Raw genomic sequence first — 22369 nt, forward strand, 5'->3', positions numbered from 1 at the left:
CTGGAAAAAAAAAAAAAGCTGGGTCGCCACACCATCCCTGAGCCTGAGCCCCCACCCCCTTGTATTTCCAAAGGAGAACACTGGGTTGGGTTTTTTGGTGTGTTTTGCGCAATGCCTCCTAGGCAGAGGGTTTCCTTAGCGGCTCAGACGGTTAAAAATCTGCCTGCAATGAAGGAGACCCGGGTTTAATCCCTGGGTTGGGAAGATCCCCTGGAGAACGGAATGGCAACCCACTCCAGTATTCTTTCTTGGAGAATTGCATGAACAGAGGAATCTGGCAGGCTACAGCCCACAGGGTCACAAAGAGCTGGGCACGACAGAGCTACTAACACTTTTTTTTTTCCTAGGCAGAAGGGGAGCTTGCTAGCTGAGGTTCCTGACACACCAGCTGAGAGTCCGCAGCAGCCAAGGTAATGAGATGCTGATCCATCTCCCTGAGCAATGTCTCCATCAGCCTTCCCTCCCCACCACCTCGCTGCCTGCTTCAACAATAAAGGAAATCAATGCTTGTGTTGCACGAACCTTGAGTGTTCTGTGTCATCAGTAATTTCTGTCTATACTGCCTACCCTTCAAATCCTGAACTCAGGAGTTTTATAATTAACCTTGACTCAGAATAAGACAGCCACACAAATGTCGTTTGATATTACTGATTATTTCGGGATAAAGAGAGGAAAGAAGGGACAGACAGACTCCACGATCAAAAAAATGCAGCTTCAAATCCAGGTTCTGCTGCTTAATGCCTGTGGTCCTTTGGCAACTTGGTTTCCCTATCTGTAAAGTGTAGTATGGTGGCCTGAAAAGTGCCCCCCTGCAAAGACATCCATGTCTGAATACCTGGACATATTTATTATTTTATAGGGCAAAATATAAGATGATGAAATAATGTGATCAACTTTCCATTCTTAAAGTGATTACCACCCTAGACAGCATATTAAAAAGCAGAGACATTACTTTGTCAACAAAGGTCCATCTAGTCAAGGCTATGGTTTTTCCAGCGCTCAAGTATGGAAGTAAGAGTTGGACTATACAGAAAGCTGAGCACCAAAGAATTGATGCTTTTGAACTGTGGTGTTGAAGAAGACTCTTGAGAGTCCCTTGGACTGCAAGGAGATCCAACCAGTCCATCCTAAAGGAGATCAGTCCTGGGTGTTCATTGGAAGGACTGATGTTGAGGCTGAAACTCCAATACTTTGGCCACCTGATTCAAAGAGCTGACTCATTTGAAAAGACCCTGATGCTGGGAAAAATTAAGGGCAGAAGGAGAAGGGGTCGACAGAGGATGAGATGGTTGGATGGCATCACCAACTCGATGGACATGGGTTTGGGTGAACTCCGGGAGTTGGTGATGGACAGGGAGGCCTGGCGAGCTGCGGTTCATGAGATCTCAAAGAGTCGGACATGACTGAGCGACTGAACTGAACTGAACTGAACCACAATCATATTTTGGAGACTGGCTTAAAGGTGGGAAAGGGATGAGATTTGATGATGTTGATATTCTTGAAGTAATCTGCCTGAATGACCTCAAGGCACAGGTAATAGTTATCTGACACACTTTCGGTTCCAACTAGAGTAACTTGTATGAAAAGCATTCACTACTGTGCTGAGACAAAGCAGTCATTCAATAATAAGTGGCGTGTCCAAGCCTTCTTCCATTTTGCCCTCGTAGCAATCACACAAGGGGTTATTTTAAACATACTATAGATGAAGACATTGAGGTTCAGGATGCTTAAGTGACTTATCGAAGGACTCACAGCTAATATGTGGCAGTCAAGTCTGATCCAGATTGGTGTGTCTTCCATATCGGGCCCTCTGAACCATTGCCCCATACTGCTAGCTGTCTCTGAAAATTCACTTGGGATCCAGATATCCACGTGGCAGAGATGCAAACAGAATTCAAACGCAGGAGAACAAATGCCTTCCAAACTCAATTCTGTGATTCCATTATTCTCCAAAATAGGGCAAACTTATGGAACCAGAGCTAATCCAGGGTAAATCTGACAGCAGGGAGTGAGTGAGGTGACGTGGGCGCTGCGGATCCCTGAGATACTTGACTTCCATTCCCATTCACGGGCAGTGTCTACCACATTATTTAGGATAATTAACTATGAGTCCCAAAGGATTATATCCATTCCAACTCTTTTGCCCCTCTGATGGAGTGAGGATGAGTTTGGAAGAAATGACAAAGTATCTCCGTGAAAATGAATTCTTCAGGTCAAGTTCCCACTACGCATCCACCTTTAATTTTATTTTTGTCTCCCATCCTCCAACACCTTGATAATGTCATCATTTTAATAAGATTTCTGAGGATAAAGATCTCCAGGGGAACTTGTATTAAGCAGTTACCCCAGGGACCAGCAAACACAAGCTCGTGATATTTACTTAAACTTCTCAATTCCGTGGATATGTCAAGGTCTTTATAAACAGAAACTGACTTTTTCAGGCTTGGTAAATTAGGGCCGTGTCCAGAATAATTATTTTCACAAGGGAAATGATTTGCCCTTATTTTTCATCCTGTTCATTGGTGACAGGTGCCATTTCAAGTAATTTACAAAGTAAATTCTGAAAATTGTATGGGAATAATGCCTAGGTGAAATTATTATTTCTCTTTCATTATATCTCTTTCAGGCAGTAAAAATTTCTCTATGTGTCATGAATATTGAAAAAAGAGTGAGATCTATGAGATCTATGCTCAAGATAAAAATAAACTATCTCCATCTTTGATGGATTTTGTTTCCAAGGGTTTAACAAGGCAAGAGCATGAGAGAAGGACTTGCAGTTGGAAAGTAGGGTGATCAGGAAGATACCCAGGTGGGTTCATATCACTTATAGCAAACTGAATAGGGAATAACAACTGATTTTGGGTGATTCTGTGGCAAAAGTTTTGCTTGGTGGTGAAAAGAAAAAACTACCTTGAGATTTTTTTAATCAGAAAAAGAGATCTTATCCACAAATCTCATTCCTAGGTATAAATCCAAAATAATAAAAGAACTGAAACCAATGTTCATAGCAACATTATTCACAATAGCCAAAAGGTGGAAACAACCCAAATGTCCATCAACAGATGATTGGATTACAAAATGTGCTATACATACACACCAGAATATTAATCAGCACTAAAAAGGAGTGAAATTTTCATAGCTGCTACAACTCAGAGGGACTGTGAAAATACTATGCTTGGTGAAAAAAGATATATAATGGTAAATATTGTATGATTACACTTATATGAGGTAACTAGAATAGGGAAATTCATGAAGACAGAAAGTAGAATAGAGGTTAACATTTTCTGAGAGGAGGGTAGTGGGTGGGGGAGGGTAGTTACTATTTAATGGTTACAGGGAAGTGATGATTGTTATATATTGTTAATGTATTTAGTGCCACTGAATTATGCACTTACAGTTAAAATGAAAAATATTACATTGTGTGTATTTTACCATGATAGATTTTTTAAAAAGAGATCTCACCTATTTCACCCTGAAAAGATTTCAACTCCACATAATGTAGAGGCAGTTGCTCTGGGACTATGAATTGCAACAAAGTGAGTCATGAATGCTTGCACGCTCAGTCATGCCAGACTCTTTGCAACCTCATGGACTATAGCCTATGCCCCAGGCTCTTCTGTCCATGGGATTCTCTAGGCAAGAATACTGGGGTGGGTTGCCATTTCCTTCTCTAGGGGGATCTTCCTGACCTAGGGATCAAATCAGCATCCCCCGTGTCCCCTGCATGGGCAAGCAAATTCTTTACCACTGTGCCACCTGGGCAGCCCCTGATTATAGAGGCATTGGAGGACCAGTTTTCAACTTTTTAAAATTAATGAATCCTTGAAGAATCTTCTGGAAGTGATGAGCTCCTCCCAGGTGGGGGCAGGGCAGACAACTGCTGCTGCCGCCTGCCAAGTCGCTTCAGTCGTGTCCGACTCTGTGGGACCCCATGGACTGCAGCCTACGAGGCTTCTCCGTCCATGGGATTCTCCAGGCAAGAACACTGGAGTGGGTTGCCATTTCCTTCTCCAAGGGCGGACAACACTGTGTACAATTTGTGGGACAGGGATTGTGGCTCCCTGAAGTCTCCCCATTGACCTCTCTGAGACAGCAGTCATGAGACTCAAAGAACTCTAGAGCCAGCTATGGGGGAAGTCACATGACTTTCAGTAAAGGAAAGGGAGTCTCACTGGCATGTGACCCCTCGATTCTCTTAAGGTCTACAGAAACTCTGAAATCACAGATGAGACAACAGAACAGAAGCTCATGGACTCATGAGTGCAATCTCAGCTTTGTCTAAACTAAGTCTCTTTCTCGTAACCTAGGATCACAAATCGTGAATGGTAATCAAATCAGCACGAAGGCTAAAGAATTAAATGATATGACTTCATCTCTTGAAAATATCAAATCATGTTAATAAGCTATTTCATTCATCTTTGGGTCCATTTTTGAGACGTGTCTGCACACAGCTCTTTTTTTTTTTTTTCTTAAAGAAAACTTAATAATATCCTTTCTGAATAAAAGAGTATTTTGTTTTGTATCCGGTTGTAATTTGAAAAGGAACAACGAAAATTATACATTTGGAATAATGTAGGAAATAAACACCCCCTCATTACTGGTCACAGAGTTCTATTTTTATATGACTAGTTAATGCTTACTATTCTCTCTGAAATTTCTAGAGTTGGCAGCACTTTTATGTATTTAGTAGAAATTGGTACTTTATAATCTTGAGTTGAGAAGTATAACAAATTTGAAAAGTTTTAAATGATAATATTCTTTGTTTCTGGCTCTCAACTTATTAAGTGTTCAGCTCCTATGTTGATTCATTCTTAACAGATCAAATAATAAAAGCATCTGAATGCAGACTCTTTCTACTGCATTTCTTTTAAACATACAAATCAGCATCTAGAGATGAAAAGAAAGAGAAAAATCAAATGTAACGTGACTTGTATACTTAAACTGTTAAGACAAATAATGGATCCCTTTGAGATTTTTGTGACTCTAGAGTGCCACCAAGTGAAATGACACATGTAATTAAGCCTGGTCTAGCAACAGTCTTTGACCATTCCCAAATCTAAAGACAATGCTGTGTTTTATTGTAAGTTCATAGTCATCCTTTCATAGACTCTAACAAATCCAGCCTGACAGATAGTTTGTGGTAAGAACATTTACCCCTCCAGGCACAACATCCCATTTTCATTGTCCTGCTGATCTCATTTTTAAATAATCTGTGTTTAGTACTTTCCCTCTTGAGTTAAAGACCATAGGAAAGATGGGCTAAGAAACACTTCAAAAGCTTCCTATCACTCTGTTTAGAACTCAGTGAGTGCACAGTCAACCAAGATTTGCTGCATTTGTACTAAGATAAGATTGACACTTTTTACTGTGACAACAACTAGAAATCAATGTGATCATTTACAATTTTATTTAACTCCTTGCTGTCTCTTTTATAAGCTATAATTGTAGTACGACCTGTAAATCTTCTTCAGAAAAATCTTTAAAAGCTTGCCTTTGGATAGTCTGATAGGTGGTACAGTTGAGCAGTGCTTTCCAAAAGGTAGCATGCGTGCCACTGCGGAGGTGCAAGCTCAGCATGAGGTGCAAGCTGATTTCACAGGATCACAGGTAGATTTTTGTAGTCATTGTGTTTTTATTTTCATGGTTTTCTCATCTCTATTGCAAGTAACACTGCATCTCCATTTATAGTAGAAATACAACTTCCTGAATTTGCTTCTGAATAGTTTTATTTGAATTAAGAATGGATACAGGAGCTTCCCTCATGGTCCAGTGGCTAAGAGTCTGCCTTGCAATGCAAGGAACACTGTTTTGATTCCTGGTCCAGGAAGATCCCAGAGAAATTTCTGTTGTTTCTAAGACAAGTCCATCTGAGATATTTTGTTATTGCCTCCTAGACGGACCAAAACACGCACTATGGAGGTGTCTGAGGGGCGGCCTCGTGGACCCACATCCAGGCTCAGACTGAAGGAGTGTCCTTCCCTCAGCCAGCCCAACCTGGATAGACCCAGGCCTTTGTTTCGCCACTCTGGTGGCCAGGTGGGAGCCTGAGTCTGTGCATATAGATCCCTCATTCCGGCTAGAAAAAAATGTGTGAATGAAGGTGAGCCAACACATCATCTTTGCCTGATTTGGAGAATGTATCCTTATTTTCAGAAGAGAGGACACTGTTCCTAAGGCAAAGCTTTGCAGCCCAGCAGCCTCGTGAGTATTGAGTCCGCAGACACCTTCTCTCCCGGATCCAGATGCAAAGAAGCTGGGAGGAGAATAGTCATCTCTCCTTTCTCATATATTATTGAGCAGTCTACGCTCTTCTGCATACACACACACAAATAATCATATTAGTCCAATTGGATTAGTTCAATGCATATCATTTTTAAACCTCTGGGAAAAGATTGGAATACTTCCCTTTGTTTTCAGAAAATCTGATTGAAGCAGATCATACATATGTTTACAAAGGATAAAGAGCCAGATTAATTTAAATAGGTGAAGCTACAGGGAGCATTAGTCACAGACATCATTCATTAACAAAAGCCATCTGAAAAAATGAGAATAAAAAGTCGTCAATGGATAGCTGAAATTCATTAAAATATATCTAATCTACAGTCCTTACATAGCAAATCCCAAGGTAAACCTAGTTATAAAATCAAATCTTATTGTACTATTTTTTTAATACTAAATCCCAGGGTAAATTCATTAATAGTTGTAAAATTCAAACTCTAGTGTAAAAGAAAATTATTAAATATGTTGAAAATTAAGTATAAATTTAATAAATATGGAATGACATGAGTAACAGAAACGAAATCAAATATTCTGACCATTCCTTTATTTATATATTTTTTCTGTTATTAAAAATAAAAAACAAATTTTATGAATCTCATATTCAGTATTTGTTGTTAAATTAAGTAACACTTCCAAATGAAAACGTTAACCTTAGAACCACTGGCTCTATTATCTATATATAGCCTCTTTTAGTGAATTACAGCAAAACCATAACCACAGAATCTTACATTTGCTGGGTCATTGGATAGGACTCTGAAATCTTTTACTACCAGGATTATTTGTTGCAATGCTCTTAATTATAACTGCACCTAATGTGTTTCAATGCTTCCTGAAAACTAAGATTATCTTTATTTAGGAGCATACCGAAATTTCATACTCAATTATACAGTTTGTTTGTTTGTTTTTTCCTCAGAACACAGATATAGAGTATCTTTAACCTTGTTAAGCCAAGACAATGCAATATTGCTACATTTCCAGAAGGGAAGACAATAGATTTCCATCCATGATGGATGACATTTTAAAATCTCTGTGTCCTCTCAGCCTTCTAAATACATGTGGCTAACAACAGGAAAGAAAAGAGGCAGAGAAGAAATAAAGACTGAGGGAAAGAATTGAGGCAGAATGACAGGCTCATTAAAATGTGCAGAAAGCATCTCAGACTCCCTCGAGAAAGCTGTTATCGTGAAATAATCACATTGACGAACATGGAAAGAGTGGACTCCGGCAGGGGCCTTCTATTGCACCCAAGAAGTTGGTGATTATATCCTGGAAATATGACCTCGTGAAAGCCTGGCTGCTTTGTTGCTTAATAGAGTTCACAGAGAATGCTTGTCTCCAAAATGAGATTTCTCCCCTATTCACTGTGCGGCCTGGGCATCTTGACAGGATGAGCAGGGGGCCATTTCTCCTAATCAAGGGAGGGGTGAACCCCTGGGGGCAGAAATTGTAAGCAATCAAGCTCAACTTTTGCAGGAAGAGCTCTTGCCTTCTGCTCAGATGTCAAATGGTCATAAAAGGAGGGATAAGAGAAGCTACTAGAATTTGGTGGAAATAGCATAATAAGTCAGACAGACCCATTTTTCTTAGCAATTATCCCATTTCTCTCTCTGAGGCTGTAAGAAATATTCCTTTGCTGCTTGAGTAACCTAGGTAGACTCCTCAGCTCTTTAAATTGAAATCTTTGTTGGTCATTCCATTTTCTCCCTCTGTTGGTTCAGAAATCTTACACATAGTTTAATTCGAAAACACAGACAAGGCTTTCTGAATTGTTGCACTGAATGAAGTGTTTCTCCTCTTGATGCAGCTGGACTGTGAGACAATAGAAAGGACAATGGGGCGGGTGGTGGGGGGCAGTAAATGAAATAGGACAGCCCATGTGTGAGGGGGGCCTTTGGAAAACTCCAGTTCTGAGTTTGTAAACAGGGACAACAGTAAACAATCCCCAAAACTAATGGTTTCTGGTTTAACATAATTTATTTTTTAAATGAAAAAGCAAATAGAAAAAAAAAAGTACTCTAAGATTCCTTTACTATTTTCTCAACTATTGATTTGTATGTGCTCATACATATAAATATACATGCATTAAAAAGATCAGAAAATGATATTCTGCTATTAATAATGACTACCTTTAGGATACAGTCAGCTGGAGTGGAATTAGAGGCAGGAGTGAAAACAGATTAACTCAATGATCCTGATTATAGTTCTCCCTTGCTTGAAATACTCCCGCAGGAGTGTACTCCTGTATTACCTGTGAAAACTAATCAGTACTTTTAAAAGATGGAAAAAATGTGGTTCATCCACAACAGAATCTGGGTATGGCTGTGAAATAGAATGCTATATAGACTCAAGGATTCCCCTTTAACCAAGAGGACCTCTAAAATGAACATTCCCACCAGGGAGGTTCCATCTGCATAGAAAGTTCCTCTGAGGGTAAGTCAGAGATCCATACATGCTTAAAGACCACAGGTCTTGGATATTTGTTTATCAAAATGAAAGTGTTAGTCACTCAGTTGTGTCTGACTCTTTGCAAACCCATGGACTATATAGCCCACCAGGCTCCTCTGTCCATAGAATTCTCCAGGCAAGAATATTGGAGTGGGTTGCCATTCCCTCCTCCAGGGGATCTTCCCAACCCAGGAACTGAATTCGAGTCTCCTGCATTGCAGGCAAATTCTTTACCATCTGAGCCATAATCAAATAATATTTTCTCAGGAAGCTCCCAAAATGTTCCCAAGACAATATTACAAGAGATCTTCAAGTGGCTTCTAACTCTGTTAATTGCATGCCAACCCCATTGAAATATGAAAATTTTGGACAATTTTGACTCACAGACATGGTGTGATTTCCCTGCTGTGGGTTATACACCCTGTGTATTAGAGATCTAAGAGAAGACTCATTAGAACTGTCATGTTTCTTCATACCAAAACTTTGACAGTCTTCAGTGTGGGCCCTATATGTTGAGTAGTCCAGGGGATCAACACACACACTTTCTAACATAAGACTAAAAAGCTGCCTACTGAATCTCCTAGAGTACTTGGAAACACAAGTTAAGAAACCAGCTGAAAATATTGGTGATTGTGGGTTTTCAGCCTGAGAATTAAGCTCCAGATTTTAGTGCACCCTGGAGTCGGTAACGTCCTGCGGATATTTTTGTTTGTTACAGGCCTGCGTTACACCAGCAATGCAGTGTTGGGTGGCAAGAAAGACAGGAAACATTCCTAACTAAAGCCAGGCATCCAAGGTTCTCACATCATTCTCTTGCCAATTTCAAGGGGCAAATTCATACCATGCATGCCCTGTGCAGCTTCTAGAACAGAGGGACAAATTGTCCCAAATGTTTAAAATCCTTTTAGCTGAATCCATTATACGAATATCTGACAATTATGAACTAAGTCTCATTTAGTATGCTCGGATGCTCTCACTTAAGGCAATAATTACTGAAAAGAATGAGTTGTATAAACCTCTTTCCCAGCATGTTGGTTGACAGGACACCCCACTGGCTATAATGCAACCCTCAGGCAGAGCTTTTTATATTCAATGTTGAAAAATTATCCCTTGTACATGGCAGATTGAGAATTTTCACTGTCAATCTTGCTTTCCACTCAGCTACATTTCCATTTCACAGAACATCTTGGATCTAACTCAGGGAGGTCCCTAAAAATATAGAGCAAGAATAAATCCAAAAAGAGGAACAAAGTCTGATGACAAGAACCTCTCTGCTAGATCAATGACAGGAAAATCTCCTTTCAGTGAAAATTCTTTCAAAGGGTGACTTTCAAAACCCTAAGGTGATGCCCTTCATTCAGGGCAAAAATATCAAGAGCAGAGGGGGTTGGGAGGATTTCACTTCCAGGACAAGAACTGTGTTTGCACTACATCAGGGGTCACACTGCAGAAATACATAGAGTTTAAAGCTGCAAGGTACTGTTACAGGTCATCTGTAACAGTCTGGATACATCTGTAACAATCTGACCCAGTGTGGATATTTCCATCCAAACGGAAATTCACACTCCGTGTGATTACTCTTCATAATGTGTCATTCACAGCCTCCTGAAAGGCATCTTCAGTGTTGGGCAGCTGTCACCCCATTTTCTTAATCATGAGCCACAACTTGCAGCCTTTTAATTTCTACCCATTTTCCCCTCCAGAGCCACATAACCCAGCTGATTTTGAGCTATAAACTTCCCCGGCTAAGCTATCTAATCACATTCTTTTTGCGTATGTGCTCTGCTGCTGCTGCTGCTGCTAAGTCGCTTCAAGTCGTGTCCGACTCTGTGCGACACCATAGACAGCAGCCCACCAGGCTCCCCCCGTCCCTGGGATTCTCCAGGCAAGAACACTGGAGTGGGTTGCCATTTCCTTCTCCAATGCATGAAAGTGAAAAGTGAAAGTGAAGTCGCTCAGTCGTGTCCAACTTTTTGTAACCCCATGGACTATAGCCTCCCTGGCTCTTCTATCCATGGAATTTTCGAGGCAAGAATACTGGAGTGGGTTGCTATTTCCTTCTCCAGGGGATCTTTCCAATCCAGGGATTGAACCCGCAACTGCGTCTCCTGCATTAGCAGGTGGATTCCATAAAATCACGTAACTCCCCCTTAAAAATGTTTTAATTTGTGGTATTGTTTAATGTGGAATAAGTTAAAAGCAATTTTAAATGACTTTCATTTTTATATATTGTTAAATATTCTATTAGAAAGTTTATTTTATTATCCTCATGAATACCTAGTAAACATGTAAAAATAAATTCTTATTTTTTCTTGTTTTTCAAGTCCTATAAACTAGGTAATTTACTTTAATCATGAGAGAAAATGCATTTAAATTGTACTGGGTATATATATGCATGGTTTGGTGAAAGACTGAATCTTGAACTAAAGATTAAATTTTAAATACCGGTTTCAGTTAAGAAGTGTGGTTATTTAGGCACTTGGGATACAATGATTAAGAGTATGCAGAGTCAGTCCCCACCTCTGAGATTCTGATTCATGTTCTCAGGAATAAGTCTCTAGAGTTGTGTTTTGTTAAATCCACTCAGGAGATTCAACTGCACACCAGGCTGACACCACCAGTAGTTGGTAATTGGAGGGTGTCTACACTGAACCAACTGCAGATTTAAATTATTCATACAGTATATTTGCAATACCTATATCTGACAAGGAACCCATATCCAGAATATACAAAGAATTCTTACAGAAATTTTTAAATGAGACAGGCACAGTTAGAAAATTTGCAAAATCCTCCATGGACCTAAAAGCGAATATCCGAATGGCCAATAAAAAGGGTCACCACTTCATTAGTCATCACAGGAATGCAATTTAAAGAGCATTGTAATAACACCTCATACCCACCAGAATGGCTTAAATGAATAAGTCAGACAACACCAAGTCCTATTCTAGAATGAAGAATAACTGGAATTTTCATCTGCTGTTGATGGAAACATAAATCTTCGGAAGTCAGTTTGAAAGCATCAGATAGAGCTGACTGGATCTATATCCTGCAGCAATTCCTCTTCTGTGAGTATGTATCTTCCTCTCTGGGTACATATTTTCACCATAAAACACATGGAATAATATTATGTACTATTTGTAATAGCCAAAAACTGCAAATAACTCAGTCCCTCGGCAGTAAAAAGGATAAATAAACTGAAGCGTATTAATTTATGGGGATACTATATAGCAATGAGAATGAACAAACTATTACTGCATCCAAAAACATGAGCGAATCTCACAATGTTGAGCAGACGTAAGACAGAAAAAGAGTATGTTCTGTGACGGTTAAATTTTATGAAATTCAAAAACAAGCAAAATACATCTTATAGTGTCAGAAGTCGAGACAGTGGTTAGCCCTGAGGGAGAGAGTGACTGGGAGAGGGCCTAAGAGAGGTCTCTGCACTGTTGGTTAGATCTGGGGGTTTTATTTGGGGGCTGGATATATGGGTTTGCTCATTTTTTGGAAATTCACACTTAGGATCTTACATTTCTCTGAAGGTAGTCACAGTTCAAAAACATTGTTTGATGACTCCTAATAGTAAAAATAATAGCCCAGGTGGGAAGACTGTAGCTATCCAGCTGCTTCATCTGTGACCAGCCGGGTAAGCTCAGTTCAGGAGGATACTGGTGCCTCTTCCAATTTCACTTTGCTCATAACAAGGCTGATCCCATGGATCCCTGCTTCCTATAGCTCTTCCTCAATTGCTTCAAAATCTGACCCTCAAATGACCCTCAAATCCCAATACGAAGGCATTTTATTGTTTCAGAGTTTGTATGTTACCAACAAGATGGGAAATTCAGTACAATCACTGTAAAGAGGAAATGATAGATCATGAAGACAGAATTGAAGGAGGAATTGGAAGATAGATTGTGAAGGATATTTTACACCATAATAAGGAAAGTTTATTCTTTATGGTTGGCAGTGAGAAGACTAAGGAATCCCTAAGCAAGGTAATGAGATAATTGGATTTCTTTTGAATTTATTGACTATAGTAATAAAGCTATGGATTAAATAATAATTATACCATTTAGAAGGAAATTTGGTCAATGAGCTATATTATGCCATACAGCACAATATTTAAGCATAAAGAAGACTTGGATTTAAGTTCTTACTCTGCAATTAGTTATGTAACCTTGGTCCCCTCACATTTAAGCATCTTCTATACAATCGCACCCTCCAGTGCTCTTGCCTGGAAAGTCCCATGGATGGAGGAGCCTGGTAGGCTGCAGTCCGTGGCGTCGAGAAGAGTCAGACACGACGGAGTGACTTCACTTTCACTTTTCACTTTCATGCATTGGAGAAGGAAATGGCAACCTACTCCAGTGTTCTTGCCTGGAGAATCCCAGGAACGGGGTAGCCTGATGGGCTGCCGTCTATGGGGTCGCACAGAGTCAGACATGACTGAAGCGACTTAGCAGCAGCAGCATACAATAGCACCTGGCTCATAATGTTGACTTGAAGGTTAATTAAATGAGAAACTAGACGCAAACAGGTAGCAATGAATAATATTGGTATTTGTTAGTCATCAAACATTTGAGATACTCATTGTCACATCCAATATATGATGTTTAGGGTTATCATTAGTACAGCAATGCTGTTCAACTTCAACCCGTGCTGTCCATCAAAATGATTCATGAAGTTTCTGAAAATATATCTGTTGAGGTCCCATCTCAAGATTCGGATTCAATGATTTTGCAGGGGCCCTAAACATCTCCATGTACTTTAGATTCCACAGATATTCCACAGATGTACAGTCACAGTCACAAGAATACTTAATTAGTATGTGGGAGATTAAACACTACTTTCAGATCCCCTGGAGAAGGAAGTGACAACCCACTCCACTATTCTTGCCTGGAGAATCCCATGGACAGAGGAGCCTGGTAGGCTATGGTCCATGGGGTTGCAAAGAGTTGGACACAACTGAGTAACTAACACACTTCAGATTCATTAGTGATATGTTTTGTATATATATACCATAAATAACATAGCAGTTGGCTTAGAGTTTATGTCTCTGTACCTCAGCTTCCATAATCACAGCTTGAAGAAATATGAATAGTATTTTTGTTCAAAAGAAATACCATGTCAGAGGCAGACCTGTAGCTTAATATAATAACACATGCATGTAATACCAGGAAAGTTAAGGCATGCTCAAAGAAAGGGATCCAGGTGAGGTGGTGAAACAGCACCTATACAGGTTAGTCCATAATTCACACACACAGATGAGTCAGAGGTCAAAATGTTGGGGTCAGTCAGGAACCAAGAAGAAAAGCAGAAATCAGTGCCTGCCTGGAGGATCAGAGCAAAGAGAAGGCGAGTGAGAGACAAGGAGACATGGATGAACTGAAGATTCCCAAAGCTGGAAGGCAAGGTAGATGGTCAAAAGCCAGGCAGATCAGCAGGAACCAGATTACTTATAAGTAAGATGAGCAGAACACATACCAGGTATGAGCAAAAAGGAGAGCTGACAGGAAGCCTCCTATATTCTTCCTGTTGCAGCAGGAACCAATCTAGGCTTGAAGGTGAAAGCAAGTGAATGCATGAACATAGAGGAGGCAAAGTTTATGGAAGCAGGAAAAACACAAAATCTCTGATGAATAACACTAGACATCTACAGAGATGCAAAAACATGGAGAGAGGCTCTTAGTATTCAGTACTACTAAAACAAATTTATATTCAAGAAGCTATGACATATGACAAAATATATCAGAGTAATGTGATTTAAAAAGAAAAATGGACCCCCACGCTCCCCCAGGGTGCGCCAGCGGCCACCCAAGAGTGATCCCCCCCTACTCCCCTGGGGGCAGGAAGCTGCAGATGAGCCCACTGTGTGGCCGCCATGGGGGAAGCGAGGGTTCCCAATCCCACCTCCCCTCCTAAGTGAAGGAGCTGAGGCCCCAAGACTAGTGGAGAAAGGAACCCAGCCAGCAAGCTCATACCGAGTGCACGACATGCAGGGCTCTGGGCGCCAGATGTTCCTGCACCATTGTGAAAGTGAAAGTCGTTCAGTCTTGTCCGACTCTCTGCGACCCCATGGGCTTCTCCAGGCCATGGAATTTTCCAGGCCAGAATACTGGAGTGGGTAGCCTTTCCCTTCTTCAGGGGGTCTTCCCAACCCAGGGATCGAACCCAGGCCTCTCTCATTGCAGGCGTATCCTTTACCAGCTGAGCCACAGGGAAGCCCAAGGATACTGGAGTGGGTAGCCTATCCCTTCTCCAGCAGATCTTCCCGACCTAGGAATCGAACCGGGGTCTCCTGCATGGCAGGCAGATTCTTTACCAACAGAGCTATCAGGGAAGCCGCACTGTGGTAGCCGATAGCAAAGATGAGGAACCTGAAGTCTTCATCAGGGACTCCTTGGTCCAGCTCAGGGACCAGTGGGGAAATCTGGCAGGAGCTCTTTTCCCCTCTGCACGCACTTACCTTTGGCATTGGCTGTGACAGCACGCAGCATGGGCTGTGGAATTGGGAGAATGAGAACACAGAGCTGGAACACCTCCGCCCCTAGACGGCGGTGGTCTGGGTAGGTACCAACAACCATGGGCGCACCACAGAGCAGGTAGGTGGCTGGCGGCATCAAGGCCGTAGTGCAACTGGTGAACGCAGCGGCAGCCCCAGGCATGGGCTCACGGTACTCCGCCTGCTTATCTGGGGCCAGGGCCCCAACCCACTTCCAGAGAAAAACCGACAGGTGACTGGTTGGCCACCCACAGGCCCACTTCCTGGACGCAGATCCTGGCTTGGTGCACCCATATGGTACCATCAGCCACTATGATATGTATGACTACCTGCATCTGAGCCGTCTGGGGTACACACCTGTGTGCCGGGCCCTGCACTTCTTGCTTCTGCATCGCTAGCCCAAGACCAAGGACAGGGTGGTGCCCCCTGCTGGAATCTACCCCCTAAGCATCTGCCTTTCCTGCAACATTAAATTTTCATTTTTCAGTCCCACCCCTCAAAAAAATGGAACACAGAGAGTAATTTCATTCATTCATTCAACTGAATAACAATAATTGAAAGTCTTCCATTGTCAAGTCTTGCGCTAAGCAGTAGGTATATAAGGACAAAAACAGAGCCTTTGGGACTTCCCTGGTGGTCCAGCGCTTAAGAATCTGCCTGTAGGGGACACAGGTTCGATTCCTGGTCTGGGAGGATTCCACATGCTGTAAGGCAACTAAGCCTGTGTGCTGCAGCTACTGAAGCCCACGCGCCCTGGAGCCTGTGCTCCACAAGAGAAGCCACTGCACTGAGAGACGGGAGCACTTTGATTACACTGTAGCCCACAAGCAGCAAGGAGGACCCAGCATCGCCAAAAATCACTACAAGACTCTTGAGAGTCCCTTGGACTGCAAGGAGATCCAGCCAGTCCATTCTGAAGGAGATCAGCCCTGGGATTTCTTTGGAAGGAATGATGCTAAAGCTGAAACTCCAGTACTTTGGCCACCTCATGCGAAGATTGACTCATTGGAAAAGACTCTGATGCTGGGAGGGATTGGGGGCAGGAGGAGAAGGGGACGACAGAGGATGAGATGGTTGGATGGCATCACCGACTCGATGGACATGAGTTTGAGTGAACTCCAGGAGTTGGTGATGAACAGGGAGGCCTGGCGTGCTGCGATTCATGGGGTCGCAAAGAGTCGGACACGACTGAGCGACTGAACTGAACTGAATTTTTAAAAATACAGTATTCAAGGATCTTCCTATTTAGCAGGAGCAACAAAGATGGAATATGTGACATATTCAGTCCTATGACACAGTTAGTATTAGAGTGTCAGAGAGGACTTCCCACTGTGAAGCTTTGAAGAACTCACAGGTATTAGTTAGGATAGAATGTAACCCACTGTGAATGAACAGCATGTTCAAGAATGAGACGGTGAGGAGGGTGCGGCATGTTTGAGGACTTGGAAGTAATTCAATGTGGCTGCAACATATGCTCTGAGGTTAGGAGGAACGGAAAGTTGAGGCTGCAGAGATAGACAGGGGACCACTAATGAAAGGCCATGTTAAAATGCTTGGATTTTCTCCAAAATAAAATTTTCTCTGACTTTGTCATTTTAAGTATCATATCCAAGGATCTGCAGCAGACAAAATTAAATGGAAAACCAAATAACATATACGAATTCAGCCATGCAATTATCCATGCGTGGTCAAATACGAATTCTAGTTAAAAATAAACTAGTTTAGACCCAGTCCTGAAAATACAAAGTAGCCTCTTTTGAGGGGAGTCAGATACAGCTCCAAAGGCATACATCAAATTTATTTCGTCACTTCAGGATTTGGTGTTACAAAATCATCTTTAAAAAGTCTACAGATACCACACTTAAACCTCTAGACAAATCTAACTTTATTTCGTATTAGTTTTTTAAAATAAATATAGATTTTACAACATCTTTGAAAATGAAGGATGGAGAGAATAAAGAGTTATTATATCAAACAAGAACGTGTTGATTTAACAACAAAATGTTTAGAGATCAGTGTTTTTTGACAGTCATACCTTTTCAACTATCTTAGGATATGTCAGTTGAGGGAACAGTCCCAGTTAAGACTATAAGGAAATTATTTAGAAATTTTACCCTCTTTTTTAGCCACATATTAACCTAATCAATTTTTTTTTTCTTATTCTTAGGATGTTGGGGGAAAAAAATCTACAACCGCGTGGTTTGAAGACACCACAAATTTAAGATCTGCAGCTTCGGCTGGGCTCCATGCGCTGACCAGCATTTCTTAGTCTGCTCTTTTTCTTACTTCTCCCAGCACCTATGCTAAATGTTCACCTCTTTCCCAAGTCTACCTGCTCACTTATGACAAACTGTCTTGTTCTTACTCACTGGATGTAGGAACTGAGTATGAGAGATTAAATACACGGTTGATTAAAGATTGTGAGATCAGCAGATATCCAAGGAAAACTCACACATTAAAGGGTAACTGACAGGGATGACAAGGAGCCTTAGAGAAGACTGAAAAGAGGAAAATTAGGAGGCAACCAGAAATTAAAAAAAAATACAAAAAGTATTACAAAGCCCATACAAAGCCCATTTGATACTGAGAAATCAAATATGTTAAGTGTCAAAGGGTCCACTGAATGTGGCACTATAATGATCACGGTAAATAGTGACCTTATTTCAAATAATTCCAATGGAGCAATGAGAATAGAAATCAGATTCTAGTTGACTGAACAACAAATGAGAGAGACAGGAAAAAGCAAGTACATAATCTTTCAAGACGTTTGTCTGTGGGGACTTCCCTGGTGGTCCAGTGGTTGGGAGCCTGCCTGCCAATACGGGGGACATGGGTTCGATCCCTGGTCTGGCAGGATTCCACTTACTAAGAAGCAGCTGAGCCTGTGTGCCACAACTACTGAGCTGGTGCTCTAGAGCCCACCAGTCCTGCAACCTAGAGCCCGTGCTTCACAACGAGAGAAGCCAGCACAATGAGGTGCCCGTGCAACACGATGAAGAGTAGCCCCTTCTCACCACAACTAGAGACAGCCCACACATAGCAATGAAGACCCAGTGCAGCCAAACACATACATATAAATAAATAAGTACATACTTTTTAAATGACATTTCATCATGAAAGAGAAGGTTGTCTATGAAACAGAAAGATGTCATGACTGAGTTAAAAGGACAGAGGACTAAAGGAAGCATTCACTGTGGATATGGCAGTGGTGGTGATGGTAAGTCGAGGTGGTTAGGAGCAGCAGAGGTGATGGTTTCCAAGGCAGACCATTCAATATCACAGTAATCCAAGTCTATGCCCCAACCAGTAACGCTGAAGAAGCTGAAGTTGAACGGTTCTATGAAGACCTCCAAGACCTTTTAGAACTAACACCCAAAAAAGATGTCCTTTTCATTACAGGGGACTGGAATGCAAAAGTAGGAAGTCAAGAAATACCTGGAGTAAACAGGCAAATTTGGCCTTGGAATACGGAATGAAGCAGGGCAAAGACTATTTAATAGAGTTTTGCCAAGAAAATGCACTGGTCATAGCAAACACTCTCTTCCAACAACACAAGAGAAGACTCTACACATGGACATCACCAGATGGTCAACACCGAAATCAGATTGATTATATTCTTTGCAGCCAAAGATGGAGAAGCTCTATACAGTCAACAAAAACAAGACAAGGAGCTGACTGTGGCTCAGATCATGAACTCCTTATTACCAAATTCAGACTTAAATTGAAGAAAGTAGGGAAAACCACTAGACCATTCAGGTATGACCTAAATCAAATCCCTTATGATTATACAGTGGAAGTGAGAAATAGATTTAAAGGCCTAGATCTGATAGATAGAGTGCCTGATGAACTATGGACGGAGGTTCGTGACATTGTCCAGGAGACAGGGATCAAGACCATCCCCGTGGAAAAGAAATGCAAAAAAGCAAAATGGCTGCCTGGGGAGGCCTTACAAATAGCTGTGAAAAGAACAGAAGCAAAAAGCAAAGGAGGAAAGGAAAGATATAAGCATCTGAATGCAGAGTTCCAAAGAATAGCAAGAAGAGATAAGAAAGCCTTCCTCAGCGATCAATGCAAAGAAATAGAGGAAAACAACAGAATGAGAAAGACTAGAGATCTCTTCCAGAAAATTAGAGATACCAAGGGAACATTTCATGAAAAGATGGGCTCGATAAAGGGCAGAAATGGTATAGACCTAACAGAAGCAGAAGATATCAAGAAGAGGTGGCAAGAATACACAGAAGAACTGTACAAAAAAGATCTTCATGACCCAGATAATCACAATGGTGTGATCACTGACCTAGAGACAGACATCCTGGAATGTGAAGTCAAGTGGGCCTTGGAAAGCATCACTATGAACAAAGCTAGTGGAGGTGATGGAATTCTAGTTGAGCTATTTCAAATCCTGAAAGATGATGCTGTGAAAGTGCTGCACTCAATATGCCAGCAAATTTGGAAAACTCAGCAGTGGCCACAGGACTGGAAAAGGTCAGTTTTCATTCCAATCCCAAAGAAAGGCAATGCCAAAGAATGCTCAAACTACTGCACAATTGCACTCATCTCACATGCTAGTAAAGTAATGCTCAAAATTCTCCAAGCCAGGCTTCAGCAATATGTGAACCATGAACTTCGAGATGTTCAAGCTGGTTTAGAAAAGGCAGAGGAACCAGAGATCAAATTGACAACATCTTCTGGATCATGGAAAAAGCAAGAGAGTTCCAGAAAAACATCTGTTTCTGCTTTATTGACTATGCCAAAGCCTTTGACTATGTGGATCACAATAAACTGTGGAAAATTCTGAAAGAGATGGGAATACCAGACCACCTGACCTGCCTCTTGAGAAATCTGTATGCAGGTCAGGAAGCAACAGTTAGAACTGGACATGGAACAACAGACTGGTTCCAAATAGGAAAAGGAGTCCGTCAAGGCTGTATATTGTCACCCTGCTTATTTAACTTCTATGCAGAGTACATCATGAGAAACGCTGGACTGGAAGAAACACAAGCTGGAATCAAGATTGCCGGGAGAAATATCAATAACCTCAGATATGCAGATGATACCACCCTTATGGCAGAAAGTGAAGAGGAACTAAAAAGCCTCTTGATGAAAGTGAAAGAGGAGAGTGAAAAAGTTGGCTTAAAGCTTGACATTCAGGAAACAAAGATCATGGCATCTGGTCCCATTACTTCATGGGAGATAGAGGGGGAAACAGTAGAAACAGTGTCAGACTTTATTTTGGGGGGCTCCAAAATGACTGCAGATGGTGACTGCAGCCATGAAATTAAAAGACACTTACTCCTTGGAAGGAAAGTTATGTCCAACCTAGATAGCATATTCAAAAGCAGAGACATTACTTTGCCAACAAAGGTCTGTCTAGTCAAGGCTATGGTTTTTTCTGTGGTCATGTATGGATGTGAGAGTTGGACTGTGAAGAAAGCTGAGTGCGAAGAATTGATGCTTTTGAGCTGTGGTGTTGGAGAAGACTCTTGAGAGTCCCTTGAACTGCAAGGAGATCCAACCAGTCCATTGTAAAGGAGATCAGCCCTGGGATTTCTTTGGAAGGAATGATGCTGAGGCTGAAACTCCAGTACTTTGGCCACCTCATGCAAAGAGTTGACTCATTGGAGAAGACTCTGATGCTGGGAGGGATTGGGGCAAAAAGGAGAAGGGGACAACAGAGGATGAGATGGCTGGATGGCATCACTGACTCAATGGATGTGAATCTGAGTGAACTCTGGGAATTGGTGATGGACAGGGAGGCCTGGCGTGCTGTGATTCATGGGGTCACAAAGAGTCGGACACGACTGAGCGACTACACTGAACTGAACTGAGAGGTGATGGTGAAGATGGTAGATGTGAAGAGGGTAGGGGTAGCAGCTGTGGTGGTCTTGGAGATGATGAAAATGGTGGAGGTGGCAGAGGCAGCAAAGGTGGTCGTGCAGATAGATGCTGAGGCAGTGGTGGTGGTGTAAGTGATGATGGAGGTGGGGATGGTGGTTTTAGTTAAGACAGTGGTGGTTGTGGTAGCAGTGACTGTAGAAATGGAAACAGTAGTTTTAAATATAGAAAATCCTTGAGCGTGTTTATCTACTAAGATGAAAGAATCAGTAAGAGAGAGAATAAAGAAAATAGGATGGAGCTGGTCCCAAAGAATAATAAGATGAGGAGGTTAGAGTGCAGGTGGAGGAACTAAATTGCAACACCATCTTCCAGAGGCAAAATTCCCATAATGAACTACCTACAGGTCTCCAAACGTGTCATAGATTTCCATGCCTCTCAGCCTCTGCATGGGTGCTATTCCTGTAGCCTAGAACACCCTTTCCTCCCTCATCTTCTGCATATTGCTTCTATTTTTTTTCCTTCAAAATGGAATTTCATATCTATCTCTTTCAGGAAGACTTTTCTAATCCCCTCCTCCAGTTTCATAGGATACCAAATCTCTGGGCTTCCATAATATGTAGGACTTTTCATACTATATTGTAATTGCTTTAGTTTCCACTAGAATGTAAGATCCATGACAACAGATATCATATGTCATTAGATTTTCATTTATTAATTCAATTAGATTAATATACTACTACTACTACTAATAAAAATCTGTTGAGCACTGACCATATGCCAAACAACAGTGGGAAAATTTCAACCCATCTCCTGTTTGCATGAACACAGTTATACCCAATCAGCTGCTTTCACACTCCATCAGCAAGTTGAGCAGTTGAAACAGAAACTGTATGATCCTCAGATCCTAGTGTTTTACAATCTGATCCAAAGTAGAAAAAGTTTGACGACCTCTGGTTTAATCAACAGAGATGTTATACTGAATCAGCCTTGTCCCATGGGAGTCTGTACTTCAGCTGGAGATACAGGCAAGTATAGCACAATGTGATAAGTATTTTAATAGTGGAAATTAAGTGTACTATGGGAGCACCTCGGAGAAACACTTATCTGAAGTTTGGGAGATCAGGGATTCTGCATATCAAACATCTAACACTAGTTAGCAAATTAATAGCGGGCCAGTTTTTTTTTTTTTTTTTTGAAGGGAAGAAATCATTAAGAACATGAAATATTCAAGTAAGATACTAAGGGATATGGTTGAGACAGCATTCCAAAAGACTGCTGTATTTCCACCATAAGGGAACTAAATTAAGA

At 41.4% G+C, this 22369-nt stretch overlaps 1 protein-coding gene and 1 pseudogene across 1 annotated transcript in view; both read left to right on the top strand.

The window, feature by feature from the left end:
• Positions 1-5544: 5544 nt before the first annotated feature.
• On the top strand, positions 5545-15695 carry LOC113904009 (annotated as a pseudogene).
• A 5371-nt stretch (positions 15696-21066) lies between these two features.
• Positions 21067-22369, top strand: part of LOC113904010 (collagen alpha-1(I) chain-like) — a 48020-nt gene continuing 46717 nt past the window's right edge. Inside the window, exon 1 of the mRNA XM_027560649.1 lies at positions 21067-21186. Within this exon, the coding sequence (XP_027416450.1) occupies positions 21067-21186 (120 nt within the window). The remainder of the gene's footprint in view (positions 21187-22369) is intronic.

Source organism: Bos indicus x Bos taurus, chromosome 14, assembly GCF_003369695.1.
Source record: "Bos indicus x Bos taurus breed Angus x Brahman F1 hybrid chromosome 14, Bos_hybrid_MaternalHap_v2.0, whole genome shotgun sequence".
Lineage (NCBI taxonomy): Eukaryota > Metazoa > Chordata > Mammalia > Artiodactyla > Bovidae > Bos > Bos indicus x Bos taurus.